This window comes from Telopea speciosissima, chromosome 9 (genome assembly GCF_018873765.1).
Source record: "Telopea speciosissima isolate NSW1024214 ecotype Mountain lineage chromosome 9, Tspe_v1, whole genome shotgun sequence".
Classification (NCBI taxonomy): Eukaryota; Viridiplantae; Streptophyta; class Magnoliopsida; order Proteales; family Proteaceae; genus Telopea; species Telopea speciosissima.
Window position 1 is genome coordinate 61,377,649 of NC_057924.1, and position 22,226 is coordinate 61,399,874.

The 22,226-nt window shown below is 36.7% G+C and overlaps 1 protein-coding gene across 4 annotated transcripts in view; it reads right to left on the reverse strand.

The window, feature by feature from the left end:
* Positions 1–973: 973 nt before the first annotated feature.
* LOC122640861 (metal tolerance protein 9-like) overlaps positions 974–22,226 on the reverse strand; it is a 31,094-nt gene continuing 9,841 nt past the window's right edge. The window contains exons 1-7 of one of the 4 annotated variants that reach the window (XM_043834125.1): positions 14,877–15,078; positions 14,655–14,776; positions 14,321–14,566; positions 12,897–12,977; positions 12,223–12,453; positions 11,780–12,149; positions 974–986 (exon numbers count right to left, since the gene is read on the reverse strand). In XM_043834125.1, coding sequence (XP_043690060.1) covers positions 11,805–12,149; positions 12,223–12,453; positions 12,897–12,977; positions 14,321–14,566; positions 14,655–14,776; positions 14,877–15,051 — 1,200 coding nt within the window. In that variant the 5' untranslated portion in view covers positions 15,052–15,078 and the 3' untranslated portion in view covers positions 974–986; positions 11,780–11,804. Of the gene's footprint in view, positions 987–11,548; positions 11,730–11,778; positions 12,150–12,222; positions 12,454–12,896; positions 12,978–14,320; positions 14,567–14,654; positions 14,777–14,876; positions 15,079–22,226 lie in introns of those variants that run through there. The other 3 variants (XM_043834124.1, XM_043834123.1, XM_043834126.1) reach the window with 3 other exon arrangements.

The following is a 22,226-nucleotide window of genomic DNA, read 5'->3' on the forward strand; positions in this document are numbered from 1 at the left end:
ATACCCTGGGAATTCTCACGCCTAACAAGGTTGGTTTTTCTTGATCTCTCCATCCAAAAAGGTAATTGTGCTCCAAATCTAGGCTTAGACCAAATCCGCATACAACTGGAACCACCAAACCTTAAGGCATTGATTCAGAATCTGAATTCACCTCTCTACACAAGGAAGCGATTGGTCTCAAGTCCTGGCGGAGGCACTTCCCAACCTCCGTGTGTTGAGCTTGTCTAACTGTCGTCTTTCAGGTCCCATTCACTCCTCTCTCTCGCAGCTTGTCTTCCTCTCCGATCTCCGACTTGATGAAAACAATATTTCCTCTGAAGTACCAAAGTTCTTGGCAAATTTCTCTCATTTGAAAATTCTTAGTCTAAGATCTTGTGGATTGTATGGGGAGCTCCCTAGCGGTGTTTTCCAGCTACCCAATCTTCAGATCCTTGATGTGTCTTACAATTTTCATCTCACTGGTCAATTGCCTGATTCTATTGGAAATCTTCGGTTTTTGAGGAAATTACGACTTTTGGCTTGCAATTTCTCTGGATCAGTCTCACCTTCCCTAACAAACCTTACCCAACTAACTGAGTTGGACCTTTCAACGAACACTTTCACAGGTTCATTTCCATCTTCTTTAGCCAACCTTACCCAACTAACTGAGTTGGACCTTTCATGGAACACTTTCACAGGTTCATTTCCATCTTCTTTAGCAAACCTTACCCAACTAACTGAGTTAGACCTTTCAAGAAACAATTTCACAGGTTCATTTCCATCTTATTCTTTAGCAAACCTTACCCAGCTAGTCATTTTGGACCTCTCCTTCAACAAATTTAATGGTTCAGTCCTTATGTTTAAATCAATTTCTCATCACCTCTCAAGACTTGAATACCTCTCTCTGGGATCCAACAATTTTAGTGGCATCGTGAACTTGGACATGTTTGGGAACCTTGAGAACCTTAAGATTCTTGACCTTTCAAACATCCTATTGTCACTGGAAGCTGGCAACAATACCAGTTCTACTCTTATTCCCCAGCTTCAAGGGTTGTACATGGGATCTTGCCACATAAAAGAATTCCCAAATTTCTTGAGAACTCAAGATAAATTGCAGAGTTTAGACCTTTCAAACAACCAAATCCAGGGATATGTACCTAGTTGGGTATGGAAGGGGACTCTTTCTTTTTTGGATCTTTCTCACAACAACTTGAGCGGTTCAATTCCGGAGGAATCAATATGTATCTAAAAATCTTTGTTGCCTCTTCCAACAATTTGAGCGGTTCAATTCCGAAATGTCTAGGCAACAGTGGCACCCTCTCAGTATTGAATCTAGAAGGGAATAATTTTCATGGAATAATACCGCAACATTTTACAAGTGCAAACTGCAGCCTGAAGAGGCTCAATCTCGGTGCAAACAAATTAGAAGGCCAAGTGCCCAAGTCATTGGCTAATTGCACAACACTAGAGATTCTAAACCTTGGGAAGAACGAGAGAGTTGATACTTACCCTTCCTGGTTGGAGAAATTGCCTATGTTGCAAGTTCTTATATTGCGGTCCAACAGTTTCTATGGCCCCATCGAACCCCCTCGAACCTCTGAAGGATTCCCAAAGCTGTCAACAATTGACCTCTCTTCCAATAGATTTACAGGTAATTTGCCAGCTGAATACTTTGGAAGCTTGAAGGCAATGATGTCCACAAATGTAGATACTACATCAGAACGATATTACAGTGCTGAAGATTTCTACTATATAGGATCAATCACGTTCGGAGGGAGGGAAATAATTATTCAGAGATTCATGTCGTCCTCCTTGGTAGCTCTGGATCTTTCCAACAACAGATTCCATGGGGAGATACCAGAAGTGATTGGAGATCTGACATCGATTAGGGCTCTAAACTTGTCACACAATGACCTAACAGGCCAAATCCCATCATTGTTTGCAAGCATGTTACAACTTGAATCATTGGATCTCTCATGTAACAAGCTCTCTGGGCGAATCCCTCCGCAACTTACTAGTCTTACATTTCTTTCAATCTTCGATGTCTGCTACAATCATCTTGAGGGACCTATACCACGAGGCTATCAATTAGATACATTTTCAAAGGATTCTTACATTGGGAATGAAGGATTATGTGGTTATCCCTTATCAAGGAAATGCAGATATGTCGCTGAGGAAATTGTGTGCGGAATGTCAATTGGAATTGTGGTAGGACCTGAAATTTGATTGGAAATTCAAGATGTATGGATGGAGAATGATATAGTTGGAATTGTCATTAGGACATAGCTAGTCATCTTGATCTCGATGAAACATGAGCGACATACAAGGACAACTTTTCCGTTGCCACCACCAACTGGGAGCTTGGGAGTGAAAAAGGTGTGATCAATTGTGGTTTCTTTTCTTTTTTTTTCTTCTTTCTTTCTTTCTTTTTTTTTCCATCCACTATATATCTATATAAATAAATTTGTAATTTCCTTTTTATTTTTTTTCTTTCTTGGGTGGTAAGAAAAGGTACTGAGTCCTTTATTGTGTAATAAAACCTTAATTGAGTTAATTTTGTCTACTGTTGTCTAGAACCCCAAAAAAAAAAAAAAAAAAGAAAATGATCATTTAGTCTAGCTATCTTAATCTTATACTGAACAATTATCACCTCCAATTTGCAGGCACCTTCAATTCCTCCAATTCCTCTAATAGGGGGGAGTGGATCCTACCTTGGGCAATGTTTTCAGGCAAGAGGTAGAATGGTCATTTCTATCCCCATGTGAGGAATTAGAAGAATTGGAAGGGACAACATACTACTGTTCAATCCAATAATCAAATCCCCTTCTCGTAATTGGCTAAGAAGAACTAACCAAAAAGTCAGCCTAAGCCAAACCCCATAGAAGACTAGGGTCGAGTCCAACTGCAATAGCCCAATACAATAGGCCTTGAACTTTACACACGCGGGTTGATGGTTGAGGGTTCAGAGTCAAATGTTGTGGAGTTGTAGTGGGTAAAATCAACTCTCTCAATAGATATCTAGACGGATTGGTATATGCATAAGGGTGTCAATAGAGCACCAACCAAAATGAATGTGACCATCAATTTGATATAGCCATTAAAAAAAAAATGTGTTGAGATATTGGATATACATAGATAAAAAATATAAATTTACATTAGAAAATAAAATATAGAATAATAAAAAAGGGGAAATTCATGCATAACATGTGCGTAGTGCTTAGGGTTTAGCTATCCACAAAATTTGAATTGAATGATGAATATAGGGAGTTTTCATGTGTTTCATTGATGTCAACGGTGAGTTGCAAAACCTCATGAATTCTGGGTTCATTTTTAAATCGATGCCAAAAGATGAACTTAGCTTTGAGTTTTCTTGTATATCATCAAGGTTATTATTGAACTAACATTTTTTAAGTGATAAGTTTGATAAAAGTATAAAAAGGAAAAATGTTAATTTTTCGGGTATATGCTATTATTTGAGGTGAACCTTCTTTTTTTTTTCCCGATATGGTTCGATATTAGGTTGATCAGAACCAATACAAATATATATTGGCTGATACTTGGCTAATCCAAACCAATATGGTATTGGATCCCAAAAGCGATAGTTTCAAGACTATGAAACCGATCCCAACCAATACGGCTGGTTTGAATCGTAGCAGAGACCAAAACCGTCTCCGATACTAGTGTGTTTGTATGAAGTGTACCATTAATGTCCATTATCGAAGAAGTTGAGCCCTGATTACAGCAAAGATCGAGGTTGATATGCCATGAAAATGCATCATATCGATCAACATTAGGAAGGAATATCAACTACCATAATAGCATCTTTAATATCCAAGAAGGCCCTCTCCGGTGGCAAAGAAGAGGGATTGATGGTATTTGTTAAAATAATGCCTACTAAATTTTAATAATCAGCATATCTGTAGTAGCTTCACTCACTTCCATGATTTTAGGGATCAATATTAAATCGGTGGAATCACCCAATCCATATCGGTATCAGCGGTCCCCAATCTTGAACCAAGAGCAATTCTATATCTATGGATCAATAGAGACCAAGGGTGGGATTGGTATGTGGTTTGTGTAATTACACTTTCATTAACAAAAGAAAAAAAAAAGAACAGACGTATGAGTTTAATTCCACATCGGGTGTGTGAATATGGTATGTGTTATGTATATCCGTCATTTCACGATCCTAAGAGTCGATTGATGTGTTCATCAAAATAACAGACCAAGAGTAAAAAGGTAAATAAATCCATGTTTTAAATAGAAACTAAGGTTAAATCCGTCTGATTTAAACCGAGACGGAGTTATTCGAATCAATATCAATGAAGACCAAATCCATATCTAATATCGATTCCTAAAACGGTACCCACTTTTGATGGAAAGAAAACATTAAATATGAAAACAAAGGGGTTGTGGACATGTGTTACTATTTTAATTTTGCTACAACCTATTGATAGGTATGATAAAAAAAAAGAATTGAAAGGAGCTATTAATGTCTCAAAGATAAAAGAATACAATATACTTGAGTTTATATTCAGAATAATAACAAAATTTAATTATAATTTTAAATAATATATGACATATATCTGAATCACATCCAACCTATACTAATAACATATAGAAAGTCCTCCATCTCTAAGTATATTTTATTAATTTCTCACCTTTGAGAACAAAATTGTTGAAAATTCTCCATAGTTGAAATTTTTGTAGGATTGATAAGATGAATTAAGCCTCTGATGTGCTCATTCTGGCGCTTTGACCTCTAGGCTGTTGTGATAACTAAAATAAATAATATCTAAAAAAACATAAATTCAACGTATTTATACCTTAAAACTCTTTAGGGTCCATCTCATAGAGGAAAATAAAGACTGATGACGTAATCACTTCCCGAAACCACCCAAACCTGTTTCGCTACAATTCCAAACACTATAAGATATTACAATCTCCATTACAACACAGTTTTTGAAGCTTAAAAATGTGGGTTCACCGAATAAAAAAACAACTCTTCTATATAAAATAACCAAAGACTTTTGACCTTTCTCTGAATCGAGAACCAGCATGAGTAGATCCAAGACCGAGAATTTCAACACAAATCTCATTAATAGCAAAAAAACAACTCCAGCAGAACTAAAACTAGCAGCAAGAACAGTAGATGAGACTAATTCACCTCTTCAGATGCCATGGAAGTTACAAACAAGACCCAGCAGACAACTACCAGTCTACAACTATAGAAAGAGAGAAAAACAGAGACGGAGACAGAAACAGAAACCAGATAAAGAACAGGCCTGGAGAAAATGTGAAGTCTGAAGAGATTTAAAAAGAGGGTTTCGGATAACACCGGGAGAAGAAGGAGAATTGCGGAAGAGATTTAAAAAGAGGGTTTCGGAAAACACCAGATAAAGAACAGTAGATGAGACTAATTCACCTCTTCAGATGCCATGGAAGTTACAAACAAGACCCAGCAGACAACTACCAGTCTACAACTATAGAAAGAGAGAAAAACAGAGACGGAGACAGAAACAGAAACCAGATAAAGAACAGGCCTGGAGAAAATGTGAAGTCTGAAGAGATTTAAAAAGAGGGTTTCGGATAACACCGGGAGAAGAAGGAGAATTGCGGAAGAGATTTAAAAAGAGGGTTTCGGAAAACACCGAGAGAAAGAGAATTGCGTAAGGCAGTAACATCGACGACTGGGGATCGCTAAAGTAGCTTACATATCCGAGCGTCCATATTTAACGATAAAGGTTCACACAGATTGTTGACGTGGATGGGGAATCCCCTTCTTTTGTTTTTTTATCTTCTCCTTTTCCTTTTATACATGAATTACCAAAATTATCTCTCATTTTCAAAATAATCAAAACAAAAATTTGAAAAACAAGTCATCGAGAAAGATAGATCAGATCAAGGTTTTAGATATTGGTATCGGTCAAGATTGATACCATTATCTGATCGATATGAATCGATTAATACACTATGGATCATTTTTTTTTGGATAAATTACATTGTCATTTCCTGAGGTTTGCATTAAATACAGAATGAACCCCTATGTTTCTAAATTATACAATCACACCCTCTGAGTGGACAGTGACTGGATGGTGTTAAATAATATACTTTAAATATCAATTTTGCTTTCTTTTAATATCCTGTTAATACTTAATGGAAAATTCCAACCTTGCCCTCTATTACAAAGTAAAATCTATGAATGAGCAAGGGTAAGAGTGAAAGAGAGAGAGAGAAAACATGAGTAGCCTCTGGTTCGCTTTCTTCCTCCGCCTGCAACTATCTCCCTCACTTGGAAACCCTCGACCTGGCCGACAATTCTTTGCCTGTTCCCTACCGAGCTCTCTTTCCAACTTCTACTCTAAAGGAGCTCTATCTCGACTGGAACCAGCTTCAGGGCCCAATCCCCGCTAGCTTCAAGGGCCTGGCTAGCCTCAAGAGGTCATAAATGCATTACTCTCCTTTTCAAGAGGTGATTCCGGCACGGTTTCCTTCAGAATCGTGAACTATCTCCCCGGAAAGTTCTAACGGATGACACCGTTCTCCCAACACGATTTTCTTCCTCCAAACTGCTTCATCATTGTAATCACCGTCATCATCAATTTTTTCAGAGAAATCTTTTTCGCCATCAAAAGAGCTTTACTGCTAATATTGTTGCTTAGATTCGATAAATGCTTTCGTTGTTTTGTATATGAGTTGATCCCTTTGTCGTGTCTTTGTGATCTTACTCGTTTATGAGAAGCACATAAAATTGATAGAATTGTAATAACTGAGAAGAATGCTATTAGTCCAAAGAAGGTAGAACTGAAATAACTGAGAAGAATGCTATTAGTCCAAAGAAGGTTGTGGAAGCCGGTAAGAATGAAAACTTTTCCATGGGGAGATGGAGAAGAGGCCTTGCCTGGTTGAGATTGCCATGAGGAACAACAGGAAGGGAATCTCCCGGAGAAAATCAAAATCAGGGATTTGGGGTTTCTGCAGGTGATGGATCGTACTCCACTATCTCCACGACACCTTACAGAGAAGAAAGAAGACAGACGCAGCGTAGAAATAGTTAAGCAAGAAAACTGCCTTTTTTTTCGTCCATCTCCCGTGTTCCTTGCATCATCCATCTTTGAAAACAAAAGTCACTTGGCAAAATTTCGGGGTTTTTTGATATGTAACCGTGACGATTTTACTCATAAAACTGAAACCAGTGAGATTACTCTTCAAATCCCATACATACATAGAGAGAGAGAGAGAGAGAGATTTTGAGGGAATAACAGAGATGAAGCTTCAATATGTTTTCTTGTTCTTAGAAGTAGTTCTGTTTCTCTCAATTGGAGATGCAAATTCAGTCTCAGTTGCCTCCAAATTCAGTCTCAGCTTCAACATTCATGTGGATAATATCGAAGTTGTCGACCCTATCGTTGGAGATGAACAAGTTCACAAGGAATGACGGGGGAAGCTGTCGGCCCTATCGTTGTAGCGTACTCTTGCGGGGAAGTTGGGGGCTGGGGAAGGAACAAAGGAAAGGGGAGGGGAGGGTGGGGTGTGGTGGTGGTGGTGGTGGTGGTGGTGTTAGGTTGCAGGGGGGTGGGTTGGGTTGCAGCAGGTGGTGGGTGGGGTTGCAGAAGAGAAGAAGAAGGAGGAGGGAGGATGGTGATGGGGTGGGCCCCATTAAGTTTATTTCAAAAGTAAAATTGGGAGAAAAAAAATTAACAATTAGGAGCATATTAATCATTTTAAGTCATGAATTACCAACACTGTATCACTTAATGGGAATGATAAAACGGAGTGGGGCAGTCTGTAACAACTAAACAAACCTCAAGGGTTGTGGCTGTATAATTTAGAAACACAGGAGGTCATTCTGTATTTAATACAAACATTAGGGGGTGGTAGTGTAATTTCATACAAAAAAAACTATTTTGATCCTTTATTGGCACAATATGATCGATAATGGTATCACCAATGATTGATACCGATTTGATACCATGAACTAAATCCTTGAAGATTAAATACTCACCAATGATATTGGAATTGATGTCCATAATAGTCTCAACCCATTACTAATATGATATCGATACGGTTTGATTGAAAACAAGTGTAACTTTAGAATTGAACCATTTTTTGCTCGATTCATCGGATATGATGTTGCAAACTCCATCGATACCGATATGCATCAATACCTAGCATCATGGTCTTTGCTATGCGGGAGCCATGTGTGCAGGTCCAGTTCTAAACTGTTTTAGATAAGATTCTTTCCCTCTTTGAACAAATCAAAACAATTACTTTAAAAAGAATTTCTTATTGACACCTCTCAAGGTGTCAAATAATTTGTAACGTTACTTTTTAATTTGCCTTCCTAGTATAACATAAATTGGGTGAACATAATGTGTTTGACCCTTCATAGAGATTCTTAGGTTATTCATGTAGCTTAAGTTAGGTAAGCATATAAATTTAGGAGAAAAAAACACTACTTGGTCGCGTGGCCAGCGTGCCTCATGCGCCTAGACACAATATTGTCATGCCCCTATTGAAAGTATCGTCTCGACCCCATGAGAAGGCAGAAATCCTGCTCAGGTTGATACTCGCGAATTGCTCCCATTGACCAATGCACACAAACAAATTCTAGAGGCCCAAGCAACAATCCCTTACTCATAAATTTACTATTATTTATTTCAATTAATAAATACTCCAATGTGATAAGTTAAGGAGGTATGAGTACCGAATTTCCAAATCGAGGTGGCACTTGGTTAGGATATTGTTATGTATTTAATAGGACTTGATCTAATGTATGGGCACTAGATTAGGTCAGCCTAGTATAAAATAAGTTAAAAGAATTATGTCCATAACATTTGGTATGAGAATTGAATACCACATCACGGATATGAATCACGAAAAAAGCTACGTGGAGTGGCTTGAAATCCATCAAGAAAGGGTGATATGTAATGTCAAGAGTGCAGGATTTTTTTTTGAATTACAAGTATTCAAAATTTTGGAACCGTTCAATTTCACAATCAATTTTTATGGAAACTGACGTTCACAGTACCTCTTTTTCTTATTCAAGTTTCAAGAGTCTCAAATCCATCAAACTTTTGAGATCAATAAGTTCATCGTATAAGATTCTTAATTTTTATTAAACATATGTCATTACATTGTTCCATCATGACTACTCATGTGAAAGTTATTTTATATATTTTATCTTAAATCCAATTTGACCACTCCACTCTCTGTTTATTTATAGTTTTATTCCTCATACTCTGCTTATCAGTAAATAACAAAACAATAATGGAAGCCAACACTAATAATCTTGGTATAATGAGTAAGAGAGAGAGATGAGGGGAGTCAATTGATCTAGATTGGGCTATTGGTCTGGTTTTTTAATGGTTCCAGCTCTCTAGGGTCAAAACTAGAACTGGACCAACAAGCTAATCGGTCCTAAACTTGAGATTCTAGACCATTAACTAATGGATGGGTTGGTTCTGGTTTTTAAACAGTTCCAAGCAGCCCAAACTTTTATAAAGGAAAATATATCTGAACACATGTTACATATATTTCATAATAGGGGCCCTTAATAATATTATAATAAAACATTAATTTCAATTATATGAGATAAGCTTCATTTTTTTCCCTCAAATCACATGACTAATCTATACTACCTCATGTTTTGTATTAATTAATAGGGAGACGAATGGTAACCGGGGTTGTGCCTTGGTGTATCAATGCCTAGACAGACGTGTGAAACAACCAATCCGCTAGAAAGACGGAAAGGGCTAGGGGTGCGCCAACCATTCATTTCATACATGGCTGTGCTGGGGCGCAGGTATACACCGAAGGACAATACCGATTAACATTCATTTTCTCTAACTAATAAGTAAGAACACCAACCTCATGAATTAGGATTATACTAACGTATGTTCTTAAGTTAGCATTCCCAAATGAACCTTCAAATTTTTAGTCAAATTTTTGGTAAAATAGTATGCAATCAAAAGTACCCACAAAAATTGAAAGACTAAAAAAATAAATGGTTTGACCTTAGCTTTCATGACCTCGAGTCTTAAGAATTATATAATATAGGGTTAGTATGTGGATTTATTTTAGTTCCACCGGTTCCTAATTGATAGATCTAAAACAATAACTTATCGATAGACAAGGTTTAGAGTATCGGTATTGGGTATCGTATCGGTTGGGTAATTTTAAGAGACGTATCATTTTGGAGATACATATCGAACAATACAAATAAGAATAGAAATGATCAAGATACACATGAAAATACACTTTTGGAACAAAAAAATATATAAATAAGTAATATATAATAAGTGTCATGCAAAAAACCTAAAACGTTGAATAATATATAACCAAACAAGTGCATTAAATTGAAATTGTTATAAAAGATGAAGTTTCTCACATGTTGTAATAATCTATAACCATGAAGAGTATTGGATGATGTTATAGTACTCCTTCATTCGTTTTTTAGTTTAAAAGTGTGAAAAACTAAGATTAAATGCAAGATTTTAGATTCTTGGTTGAGAGTTTTCCTTCATTTTTTCGTTAGATTAGAAATTGTATCGAATTTGTGAGTGAACATGGTGTTTCTATGCAATGTATCGATGATATCGGTATGTATCGATGTGTATCGATATGTATCGATGATGTATCAATATGTATCAAACCGTATCGACATATATTGATACGTATTAAACCACCTACTGAACCCTTTACTAGACGTATCAATGGTATCGATACGTATCAATCGCATCGATACATATCGGCCCTTATCGATCAATACATTTCAATACAATTCCAGACAATTCATTTTTTTTTTAAAAAAAGACGTATCGGTATATATCATATCGGTATCGACCAATACCAATATGTATCGATCCATATCGTATCATATCGATTTGAGATTTAAAGTGGGGAAACTACATTATTTGGAATGCAAGCCACCATTGTCGACTTACTTTTTACATCATTTTAAATTCATGATTCAATGAAGCAAATACATCATCATTTGAATTGTATGCCCATTGTCAAATTAATTTTACGCCATTTTAATTATTGATTTACCAACAATTTTTAACGATTGCTTACTTAATATTATGATTCTAATAACTCTCACACACACACACACCCACACCAGTAAATGTGAATGATCCAATGAGCTCCAAACCCAACATGGGAGTTTCTCATAAATAGACGAATTGGAAACTACAACTAAACCTAAATCATATGATCCAAACACAGCCTTGATGGGTTTCAAAGCTTTAATTTGCCATATAATCAACTTGTGTGGGCTTCTAAGATTTAAGAAACCAAGGCCCTGAGGGAATAAAGTCAAAATGGAATATAAAGGCATATCTACATTTTTTATCAATCGAAAGGGTGAGAAACAATACATCAGGACTCTCTTTAGGACATTGGAAGTTCAGTTGTTGAGCAAAGATGTTTGTAGGGTTAGTAACTAGTAACAAGTACTGTGACATATAGAACAAAGAACAACTGTTATATCAGACGAAGTCTAGTCTTTTTTCAAATCTGTAATACTATGGAAGATAACCAAGATGAAAGTTAAGAGCACTTAAAATGCAGTCAAGATCTCCACAAACCATTATATACGTGAGTACAGAACCATCTCATCCCATTAAGAGAAACAGATCTAAGGAGATCTACACTACAAATCATGTAAGAGACCCTGTGATATTGTAATAACCTATTGGTTCTCAAGAAATCTACTTAGCTACAAATTGTGTTCCACTTGTCTATGAGATTTCCCCCTTTTAAAATTTCAGAAAAATCAGGCCCACAAAATAATCACTAATCACTGTAAGCAATGTCAATCATCATACCTTAGTATTGTGTTCTGGCTTGTGAGAATACTCGAAATCTATATGCACAAAAGCCCGTTCGATCTCTGGGAGTTGCTCAAGCTTCACTTGCAATGTCTCGCCTATGTTATGTGCTTCACTAAGGGGCATGTCTGCTGGAAGAACTATGTCTACCTCTACAAAGTAATGAGAACCAAACGTATAGGCCCTAACAGTGTCAATGTGCTTGATCTCTTCATGATGGTTCCATATGAGAAATGTTAGCTTTGACAAGTAATCTGGAGGTGCTGTTCGACCGATTAATGACCAGACATTCTCCCTTACTGTCTTTGCCCATGTACCCATAGTGTATAATGCTATCTGCATTTCAATGTATCAAATGTTACTAGTCTCAATAGCCACATTATGAGCCACCAAGTTAAAATGAACTTACGAGTATAGCTCCAGTTGGATCAATCCACCAATAGTAACGAGCAGCAAGGACGGCTGCTACTAGACCCGTCGAGTTTGTAATGACATCAAAGAAATGATCTTGAGCATAGGCTTGAACAATTTCATTCTTAAATCTTCGGCAAAATATCATCAGCAAAAATTTTACTATTGTAACGGAAACCATGATCCCTATCATCCATTTTTCCTTCTCATGGTCCAAACTGGTGTGCGACTGCAATGATCAATGAAAGATTAATCAAGCAATAAACTAGTCCATTCATGTAAATTACTGTTTTGAAACATAGTTTGAGATGCCAAGCAAGAATGTAAAAAGGATTGGGATCATCATCCCTCAGTCCAGCGGCCATATGGGTCCACTCTGACCCACAAGCTACAGGTATGCAAAATTTGAATAACATGGATCAATCCCATATATTATCTAAGCTTCACTGATTAAACTAAATGTGTTTTAGTATCAAATTTTGTTGTGCTTGAGGCTTGGTGTCAACTGAAGGTCCTTAAAATTGAGCTCATGGATGGCTCAATCTGACTCAAGCTCAGAACAGCCCTAAGCCTTTGGTTTGACTTTTTTGGAAACCTCCTTTTTTGGCCTTCAAGCAAAATGACTGGCAAGCAGTATATTTCTTGCTAACAGTTATGCTCAAAATCGAGTACCTTTGTAATAAGCTCCCGAACAGACTCAAACAATATTTGAAATCCAAGAGTGGCCATTACTGAGGCAAAAACAATGATTCCCTGTGACACGAAGCAACAAACACGAACACAGTAAACATAAGAGGAGATCAATAAACCAGTCAATTGATGATTTTGAACTTGGTTAGTTACAAATTACCATGTAGCATTTACCTGGTTATAATATATTGTATTGATCCATGTTATTCCTCACCCATTACTTCTTTTTTCTTTTTTTTTTGGGTACGATATTCACACACATTGCATTAGTCATATCTCAACCCAAACTTTTAGACAGGTCAAAAAATGCATCTTAAGTTAAAGAAAGCTGCTTAAATGTCACTAATCTCCATTATCACATAAGAGGTTTGTGGTATTTTCACAATTCTGTTTTTCTTTGAAACGTGCTTTCACCCCTAATACATACACTCATATTTAACTGAAATTGACAGGAAAAATGGGTCCAAGATTCACTAGTATAACTTGAAAACACCCCCATATTGCATCACTGTTGTAATTGGAGAATAAAATACATGATCATTATTAACTCTTTTTTTTTTTCTTTTTTTTTTTTGGAATTACAATTTATATTACCATATCACATGATAATTGAAAGCACATTGTTACTCTCCCAAAGCTAGTCCCTAACTATACAGCGAATGTTAAATTTTAATATAGGAAGAGAGGTGTTGACTTCTGAGATAAACCAAAGGTAGGTTTATGATTCTACCTTTATTTTGAAAGAACTTGCAGCAACCCACCTAATTCATTTTAAAAGGCAAGAAAAGACCCACCTTCCCAGCACAAACCCAACCCCCCCCCCCCCTCCCCCCTCCCCCCTTCCAAAAAAAATGCATCAAGAGGGCTAAATAATTTAAGCCTCAAAACAGATTAAACAATTCTTCCAAGAAATACTAATCCCAGCAATTGTGGAGACTGATTAATGCACTATACCCCTTTAACGATAATGGTGTCCACATTGTGTGGATAGATTCCCAAATTATTTTTATTAATGGGAAATGGGATCAGCAGAGTTTAAACTTTTAAGCAAGTCCCATTTGCAATAGAAAGGGAACTACTTCAAGCCCACCAGGGGTTTCTGCTAAACAGGCCTTTTGCATCTGCAAGTCAAGCCTACAACAGCCCCACCCTTGATAGGATTAGGGTTATTAGAGGAGAACATTAGCCGTCAACAAAGGGCTAGTTGGACTAGCCTATCCCCTTTGATGTCTGCTACAACTAATGTTGTGAGCTCCTCAGCTCTTGTCCTATTTGGATTCCAAGCGATTTATTCTTTGTTATTAGCATTTTGTAATGCAACGCATAACAGTTCACACTCGACTCACATGAATATTAATCAAGAAACTGGTTTTCAGAATAATCTGAAAATGGATTAAAGGGCTTACCACTGGTTGCATCCGCTTCTTGCCGATGGGATACCCATAGTGATTGGGTTTTCTCATGGCATGATCAGTGAACCATAGAATGAAACCTGATAAGAGATCCAAAAGAGAGTCTAATGTCGATGCAATCACTGCCAAGGATCTGCTCTCCACAGATGCATACACTTTCGCTATGAAAAGTACCAAGTTCGCTATGTTTGATGCATATATCGCCATCTTCTCGCTCTTGGCAAGCTCCTTCAGTTCACTCTGCCAAGACACAGAGTATGATAAGTTATTTCTTTTCTGCGAGAGAGAGAAAGAGATAGAGAGAAAGAGAGGGGGGAAAAACACTAACCTCTGTGAGGCTTCCAGGCAAAGAGCCAGATTCAGTCATTGTTTCCATCTCATTGAAACCTTTAAGAAGGTCCTCCTGCCTCTCGTAATATTTTGCAATCTTTCCTTTCTTTCCTTTCTTTCCTGAGAATGAAGGATTTTTAGATGCAAGAAACACCTATAAATCATATTAAGTAAAATATAGATGATGAAGAGGAAGTAGAAGATCAAGTTGAGAGCTTACTGAGAGCCAAAAAGTTTCCAAAACCAAATTGAGAGTGGTTGTTGGGTTTTTCCGGCAAGCGAAATTCCCCAACGTTGAGCCTCCATGACTGATCGGTCGTCTCAGTCCCAACCCTTTCTGGAGAAAGAAGCTCCGTTCTATAGTCGGCGGAATCAGTTCCAAGTTCTCCGGCCATTTTCTCTCAAAACTCCTATTGAAGGGAAACAAGGAGGCAATGAGTTCCTTAAAACCGTATTTCCTTCTTATACAGAGAGAAAGGCGGTCCCCTTTCTTTTTAAAACAATTAACCAGTCCCATTTCATAAATAAAGAAGATTAAACCTCTTCATCAAGAAGATAATAAAAAATAAACAAAGGTTAAAGCTCTCGTGTTCTGTGCAATCCACTATAAAATTACTGAACTGTCCATCTGGTTATTTATGCCAAAAAAAATAAAGAGCTACATGGCGGTTCAGATTCAGACTATGGGTGTCGAACCGACAGCTTGGTTTTGGTCCGGGCTGAATCGGTTTCGGTCTCGGAATGGTGAGATCAAAATCAAACCGTTAAGAAACTTCAATTTTTGGTCAATTGCGGTTTCGATTTATTTCGATTTTTCAATATCGGGTTAATATCGATTTAGATCGATTTGTTTGCGGATTTGAGCCATAATAAAATCTTAAATTCATAATTTATAGTGAGGAAAGATTCGATAAAAAACACTTCAATTCACCTTCCCAAGTCAACAATTATACAACTAAAAATAAGAAAATTGATTTGATATGTTCATGTTATAATTCGAACAAAGAAGAATAAATTATATTTCTAACAAAAAAAGAAGAATAAATTATATGGGGAAGAATGATAGATAATTAATATTCAAATCAATGGATAAATAGAGTTAGTATAGAAATCATTGTTACAAATCATAATTATTTATCATTAATTGTAAGGGGAAGATAAATAAAATTAAAATCAATGAATAGTCACAAAATGAACCCTACTATCAAATCATTTATTTGATAACCAACTAATTTTGTATAATATACAAGAAGATCAATGGAAGAAGCATGGTTACCAAATCAATTAATTTTCATTTTTTCATAACCTCCTACTTATTGATTTGTAACAATTCCCCTTACAACGAGAAATTTGCTTCCTAATATTGAGATCAATGGATAATCAAATCACCTATTCATGATCTTATACTCAATGATTTGTTTTTATTGGTTTCATTCGGTTTGGTTTTCGATTTGTTATCGGTCGGTCTGATGCGGTTTGATTTTCAATCGGTCCCGTCATACCACAATCCAAAACCAATCCAATAAGGATCGGTTCGGTTCGATCCGAGTTTTTTTCGATTGGTTCCAATCGGTCTTAACGGTTCAGGCTAGTTTTTGACACCCTTAATTCAGACCATGGTTCGTAATCTTAGAAATTGGATTGGGATCAACTAATATCAACCTGATACAGGTCAAGAATCAGGATCGTCTTGAATCGAGCTTACCCTTACTTTTTCACAAAATCGATTTTTATATTACTTTTTTAGTCTTTGGTCATATCAATGGATTGGTATCAGATCAATCAATAATTCAATATTTGAGATCAATCTCGACCGATATTGGTCAAATACCGGTTTGATCCAAACCAAATATCGGCCAATCCAATCCGAGATTACAAACCATGGTCCAGACCCTTGGATTTCTAGAGAACAATCTATATTAGCCGTCTGTTAGATTTCAAGTTCATATTCACGGATTGAATCAGTCGATTCGTATTGATATTGACTATGATCAATATCAATACAATACTAATAAGGACCAGTGGTATCAGTCAAAAGGGTTTTTTTGTTAAAAAACACAAAAATTGCCTGATTCAGACTTGATACAGTCTAATCCGTATCGATATTGGTCACAATCAATATCAATGACACTACTGTGCACTAAAACCATGCTCATATTCAACCATATAACATCAAATGTAATTGCATAGATCCTCAATTCTGATAGCTCTATAGAAAATATTTCTCAATGCTTTATTATGCCACTTTTACTTCTATGGTACGAAGAAACTTGATATGTAAGAAGGACCTTAATTCTACCTATTCTGTAAAAAAAAAAACAAAAAAAAACTTTTCCAAAACAAAAGTAAAACTATCTATTAAAATTTTAAGGGTAAAGTATACGTACCCTCTAGAATAGAATGCACCCAATATTCCTCGTACTGGTAAGCGGCTCAATATTCTATGTACCACCCCTGCTTTATACCTCAAATGCCATTTAAGTCCACATTAGGTATTAAATGCTAAAAAAATGATCAAATTACCCTTTTTTCTATTATTTTTAAAATCTAAAGACTTAATTGCCCTGATGTATTTGCTAAAATTGGAAAAAACCAAAATGCCGTCATCTTTTCCAAATCATCATCTTCTTTTAAATACCCACCACCACCACCCACCATTAACACCATCACCACCGTGAAGCCCCACTTGCAGCACCACCTGCAACTCCTCCTACAAGGAACACCAAGACCAAATATTGTAAGCGCCCCTGCCCCTATTTTAAAAGAGGTGTTTATAGCGAGCTTCCCTGCCCCTATTTTCGTGACAACAACGGTGAGTTCTCACAAGCAGTAGCTTTTAGTCTTGGTCCATCTTAGAGCAAATACACCTAGCTTTCATAGTCTTGGTCCATCTTAGAAACCCCAGTCGATTCATTCGCCGGCGAGGAAGCACTTGAAGAGATCGGCATGTGCCGGGAAACCAAATTTGTCGAAATTGGTTTTGTCAAGGAAATCGATGCTCTGGTGTGAGGCGGTAATTGACAGAGACAATGACGGCTTGGAATTTAATGGCGGATTGACGGCAGACTTCGTCATAGTTTGGAATCGGCTGTGAGGAGAGAGAATTCTCCGCCGTGGAAGAAGATGATGATGGGGAGAGGAATAACGTCACCTTTGGTGGTCTCGGTTGGGGTGAAGAGGCGAAACCTGAGATTTCGGTTTGCGTCAATGGTGACGTCGGAGGTTTTGACACCTCTTATGGGTTTGTTGTTGGCAGGGGCTTTGACTTCTCAGAACTTGAGCAAACGACGGTTGATGGTGTCGTTAAGGTGACACATGGTATCTGTAACTGCGGAGAGGATGGTGAGGACGGTCTTCGTCTTCCATGGTAGCACTGGTGACGCCATTGAACTGTTTATGGACATTCTCTCTCTGTCTCTCAATTGCAGAAAACACAGAGTGTGTGTGATGGTAAGTGTGTGGGATGGTGAGTGGTTCATTATATTGTATTGTGGTGGTGCTGGAGATGGGGCTTCAAGATGGTGATGGTGTTAATGGTGGGTGGGGGTGGTGGGTATTTAAAAGAAGATGATGATTTGGGGAAGATGAGGGTATTTTGGTCTTTTTCAATTTTAGCAAATTGGTCAGGTCTTTTTAGATTTTAGAAAAGATAGAAGAAAGGGTAATTTGGTCATTTTTTGCATTTAATACCTGGTGTGGACTTAAATGGCATTTGAGGTATAAAGTAGGGGTGGTACGTGGAATATTGAACTGCTTAGGAGAGTATGAGGAACATTGGGTGCTTTCTTGGGGGTACATGTACTTTACCCAAATTTTAACGCCATTTATACATCTAAGAACCATTGTTATCTCTGGAATAAACACAACCTGATTCAAAACATCAAACATGAGGGAAGGGAAATGAAATTTTCATATGTTAAAAAGGAACTTTTTTAATCATTATCCCATGTGACACCATGTGACAATATATCTAACTCCAAATCATTCCATATTTAGTTATTAAATGTCACTCTACTTTGCATCCATTTCCCTTTGATTTAAAATGTAAAATAAATATTACGATTACGTTTGGTTGCAAGGGAATTGAAAATTTTCAAACTTTAAAAAGAAACTTTTGTAATGATTACCCCATGTGATAATATACACTACTTAAATTTCATACCATATTTAATAATGATACATTTTACATGTAATTTTCATTTTACCTTCTAAATCGAAGGGAATTGGATGCAAATAAAAATAAAATTTAATAATCAAATATGAAATGATTTTAAGTTAGTAATATAGTCACATGGGGTAATGATTATAAAGGTTTTCCTTTTAAGTTAAAAAATTTCACTTCCTTTCCTTTTATATCCCCTTGCAATCAAACGGAGCCTATATGTAAAATGTATCTTTACTAGATATGGTAAGAAATTTAAGTAGTTTATACAATTGCATGGGGTAATGATTATAAAAAAAAAAATTTTAGATTTGAAAATTTTTCCTTTCCTTCCCTTTAATTCCCTTTGCAACCAAACGGAGCCGTAACATAGGCAATCTCAATTTTCTTTTCTTTTTTATTTTGGATGAAGATTGATCATTTTCATGTAAAAGAGTAGAAAAAAAAAGGAAATTTTTTCTATAGAATGAGATTTTTCATTATTTGCTTAAAGGGAAACAGTTTTTTGTCTATCTCTCCTCTTTAAAAGAAGGGGACAAAGGTGCCTTTTCACATGGAGATGAGAGAGATATTGTTTTTTGATAAACGGAGAAGATAGACTCATGGGAATGATGGCATAGACCTCACCCCTAGACAGAGATCTTTTCCCCTTATTTTAATTTAAAATACAAAAAAAAACATACATACTAAAAAAAGAGAGAATGTTCTCTGGGCCGGGGGCGCAGTTTGTGCCCAGACACATGGGGATGGGCACAATGATCACCCTGCCCCCCTGAGTGGCAAGCCCATATGTCTGGGCGCAGCCTGCGCTGTGGCACAGAGAACATGAGCCCAAAAATATCAATCTTTCATAGAAAAAAGTTTTCATGTAAAATATCATTTAAATGTACTAACAAAACAAATAGAGCCAAAAGAAAATAATTCTATAACTCAACTCATCTTTTGCTAAAAGGAATAAAGAAATAAAGGACATCGATGGACAAAAAGGTCTACCCGTTGCCATCGCCATCAACAGTAGTCTTACTAAAGTTTAATAAAATACAAATCGAGTCCTGGATATAGCAAACCAATTAGCTACAAATGACAAAGGAGATGACACTCAAAATTAAGCTTTTTTCAACTAAAAATAGATTTGAATATGTTAATTTTGTTTCACTTTCAACTCATTTTAAAATTTAAACTTAGGGTATGGTTGTCAGCCCAACTCCATATGTATCTTTGGTTTTTAAACACTTTCTCACAAGTTAATTTGAGTTGGACCCATTTTTCCCTCACCCTATCGTGAGGAATTCTTCTTTCTCTACGAAAACTTTATCATTTTCATTTTATTGATTAACCACATTTGTATTGTATAAGAAAAATAATTTTGTGGAGGAACGTGGACCCTGTGCCCAATCATAGAGGGGGCAAAAATGACTGCACCACTCTCATGAAATGTGATATAGATGACCACGTTGATACTTCCATATTCGCTTCCATTGGCCCAGTATACACCCAGGGCCACACTCCTCTATAGGAAACACTGCCCGAAAATTCAATTGTATCACTTCTTTTCTAGGAATTTTAACCATACCGCTCTTCCTCAACGATACATTGAACCACACTTGTAACATTGAACCAGGTTTGTAACAAATAGTCAAATAGCTATATCATATCAAATCACGCTCCTTCAACTTATGTTTTATTTGGACCTTTTATCATATAAAAAGATTTCTCCCTTAGAGTTAACACTATCTTAGGGCAAAAGATTCTATGCATGGTAGGGCCTTCCACCATTGGATGGGAGAGAGAAACGGGGATTTCTAATAACAATTCTGCCCCACCACTTACTCACCTCCCATTCAAGAGTTTAGCTCATCTCCAGGGAGTCTAATACGTCTAGGGTGCTGTCAGCCGTTGGATTGTGGTACATGCATCCCTAAATGTGTATCAAAATGTATACGACATAGTTCAACCGCTGGATGCCCCCCCTAGGTGCTAGGCTCCCTAGAGACGCTCCTGTATGCCCCATCCAATAGTTGTAAAGCACGACCTTGAGGAAATACATCCGTGGACATTTTATAAACAGTAGAATGGAAATTTCCTCCTACCCGGGTGATAATATATTTTTCTAAAATGAACTGCAAATCTAACTCTTTATGGATAGGATAAGTTGTCCAAAAGGCGGTCACAGTGAAGGAAGAACCGAAAAACTTTCCCTTTATGGATATTCATATTTTAAACTATCAAAATGACCAAATTCATGATGCCGCCAGATTTGCGGATGCACCTGTCATCATTTGGAACACCGGCCACTTTTAACAATTCATCTCTAATATAAACACGAAGAGGATTTAGGTTATATCCAAACTAATGATTTACACATGAACAGCACTAAGCATATTCTATTACTATTTGATATACATAAAAATATATCTGTACAGGTGGCAGGATAATAGAAAACTCTTTTGGTACCGCTTGATTCTAATCGAGCTAAGGTGAATGACCTATATGAAAGATAGAGAATGATCGGACGAACCTGAGGTTAATTCGTGGTAACTCTGATGATTAAGTTAGAAATAGACAATGGTAAATATGAGTGAAATATGATAAGAATAATAAATGTGAATATCTATCTTTGTCAGACATTGTTCCTTATATAGTTTGGATCAGTTTGTATTACAATCCGATAGTGAGCTGTTACAGCTAACTGAGTTAAGACGGTTGTATTGGTCGCCTAGGAAGAAGCTCGAAGACATGATATTCAGGTATAATATTAATGATAGGGGACCCACACGATCGTAAATAACTAAAAGACCTTTCTATTATCCTGCCACCTGTATAGGTATATTTTTATGTATATCACTATTATAATATCATGTTAGAATTATTAATATTCTGAAGGATGGAGTTTCCCTCCACCCACGGTGAATAGGATCACATGCAACAAGGGACATGAGAGGCTGTAACATCCTAAGAGGGGTTTGTAAACCTTAGGATAGTGTAGTGGGTGAACCATCCTCTATAGATGGAGGAAAACTTTGTTCTATTATAAATATCTATCTATTAGAAGTATGACTCCATAAGGCAAGACTCATTCTAAGCCACTTTTGACAGCCACACGATGAGCACATCTAGGTTAGCTTATTGGTGTATTCCATCTAAATGAACAACTTTCGCATGAGATCCTTTATAAAATGCATGATTGTATCATACCAAAAGAGGGAAAATGTATGATTTTTATCATAGCAAAAGGGGGGAAATGCATGATTATGTTATACCAAGGGGGGGAAACTACATGCCATATGTGACAATAATGGGACCATCTGATGCTTCACGTACCTCATGCCCTAAGAAAGCCATTTACTTTTCCTAGTGCCACTTAAAGAAAGTGGGCTTATGTCTTCTTCATTTCATATTCCTCTCTTT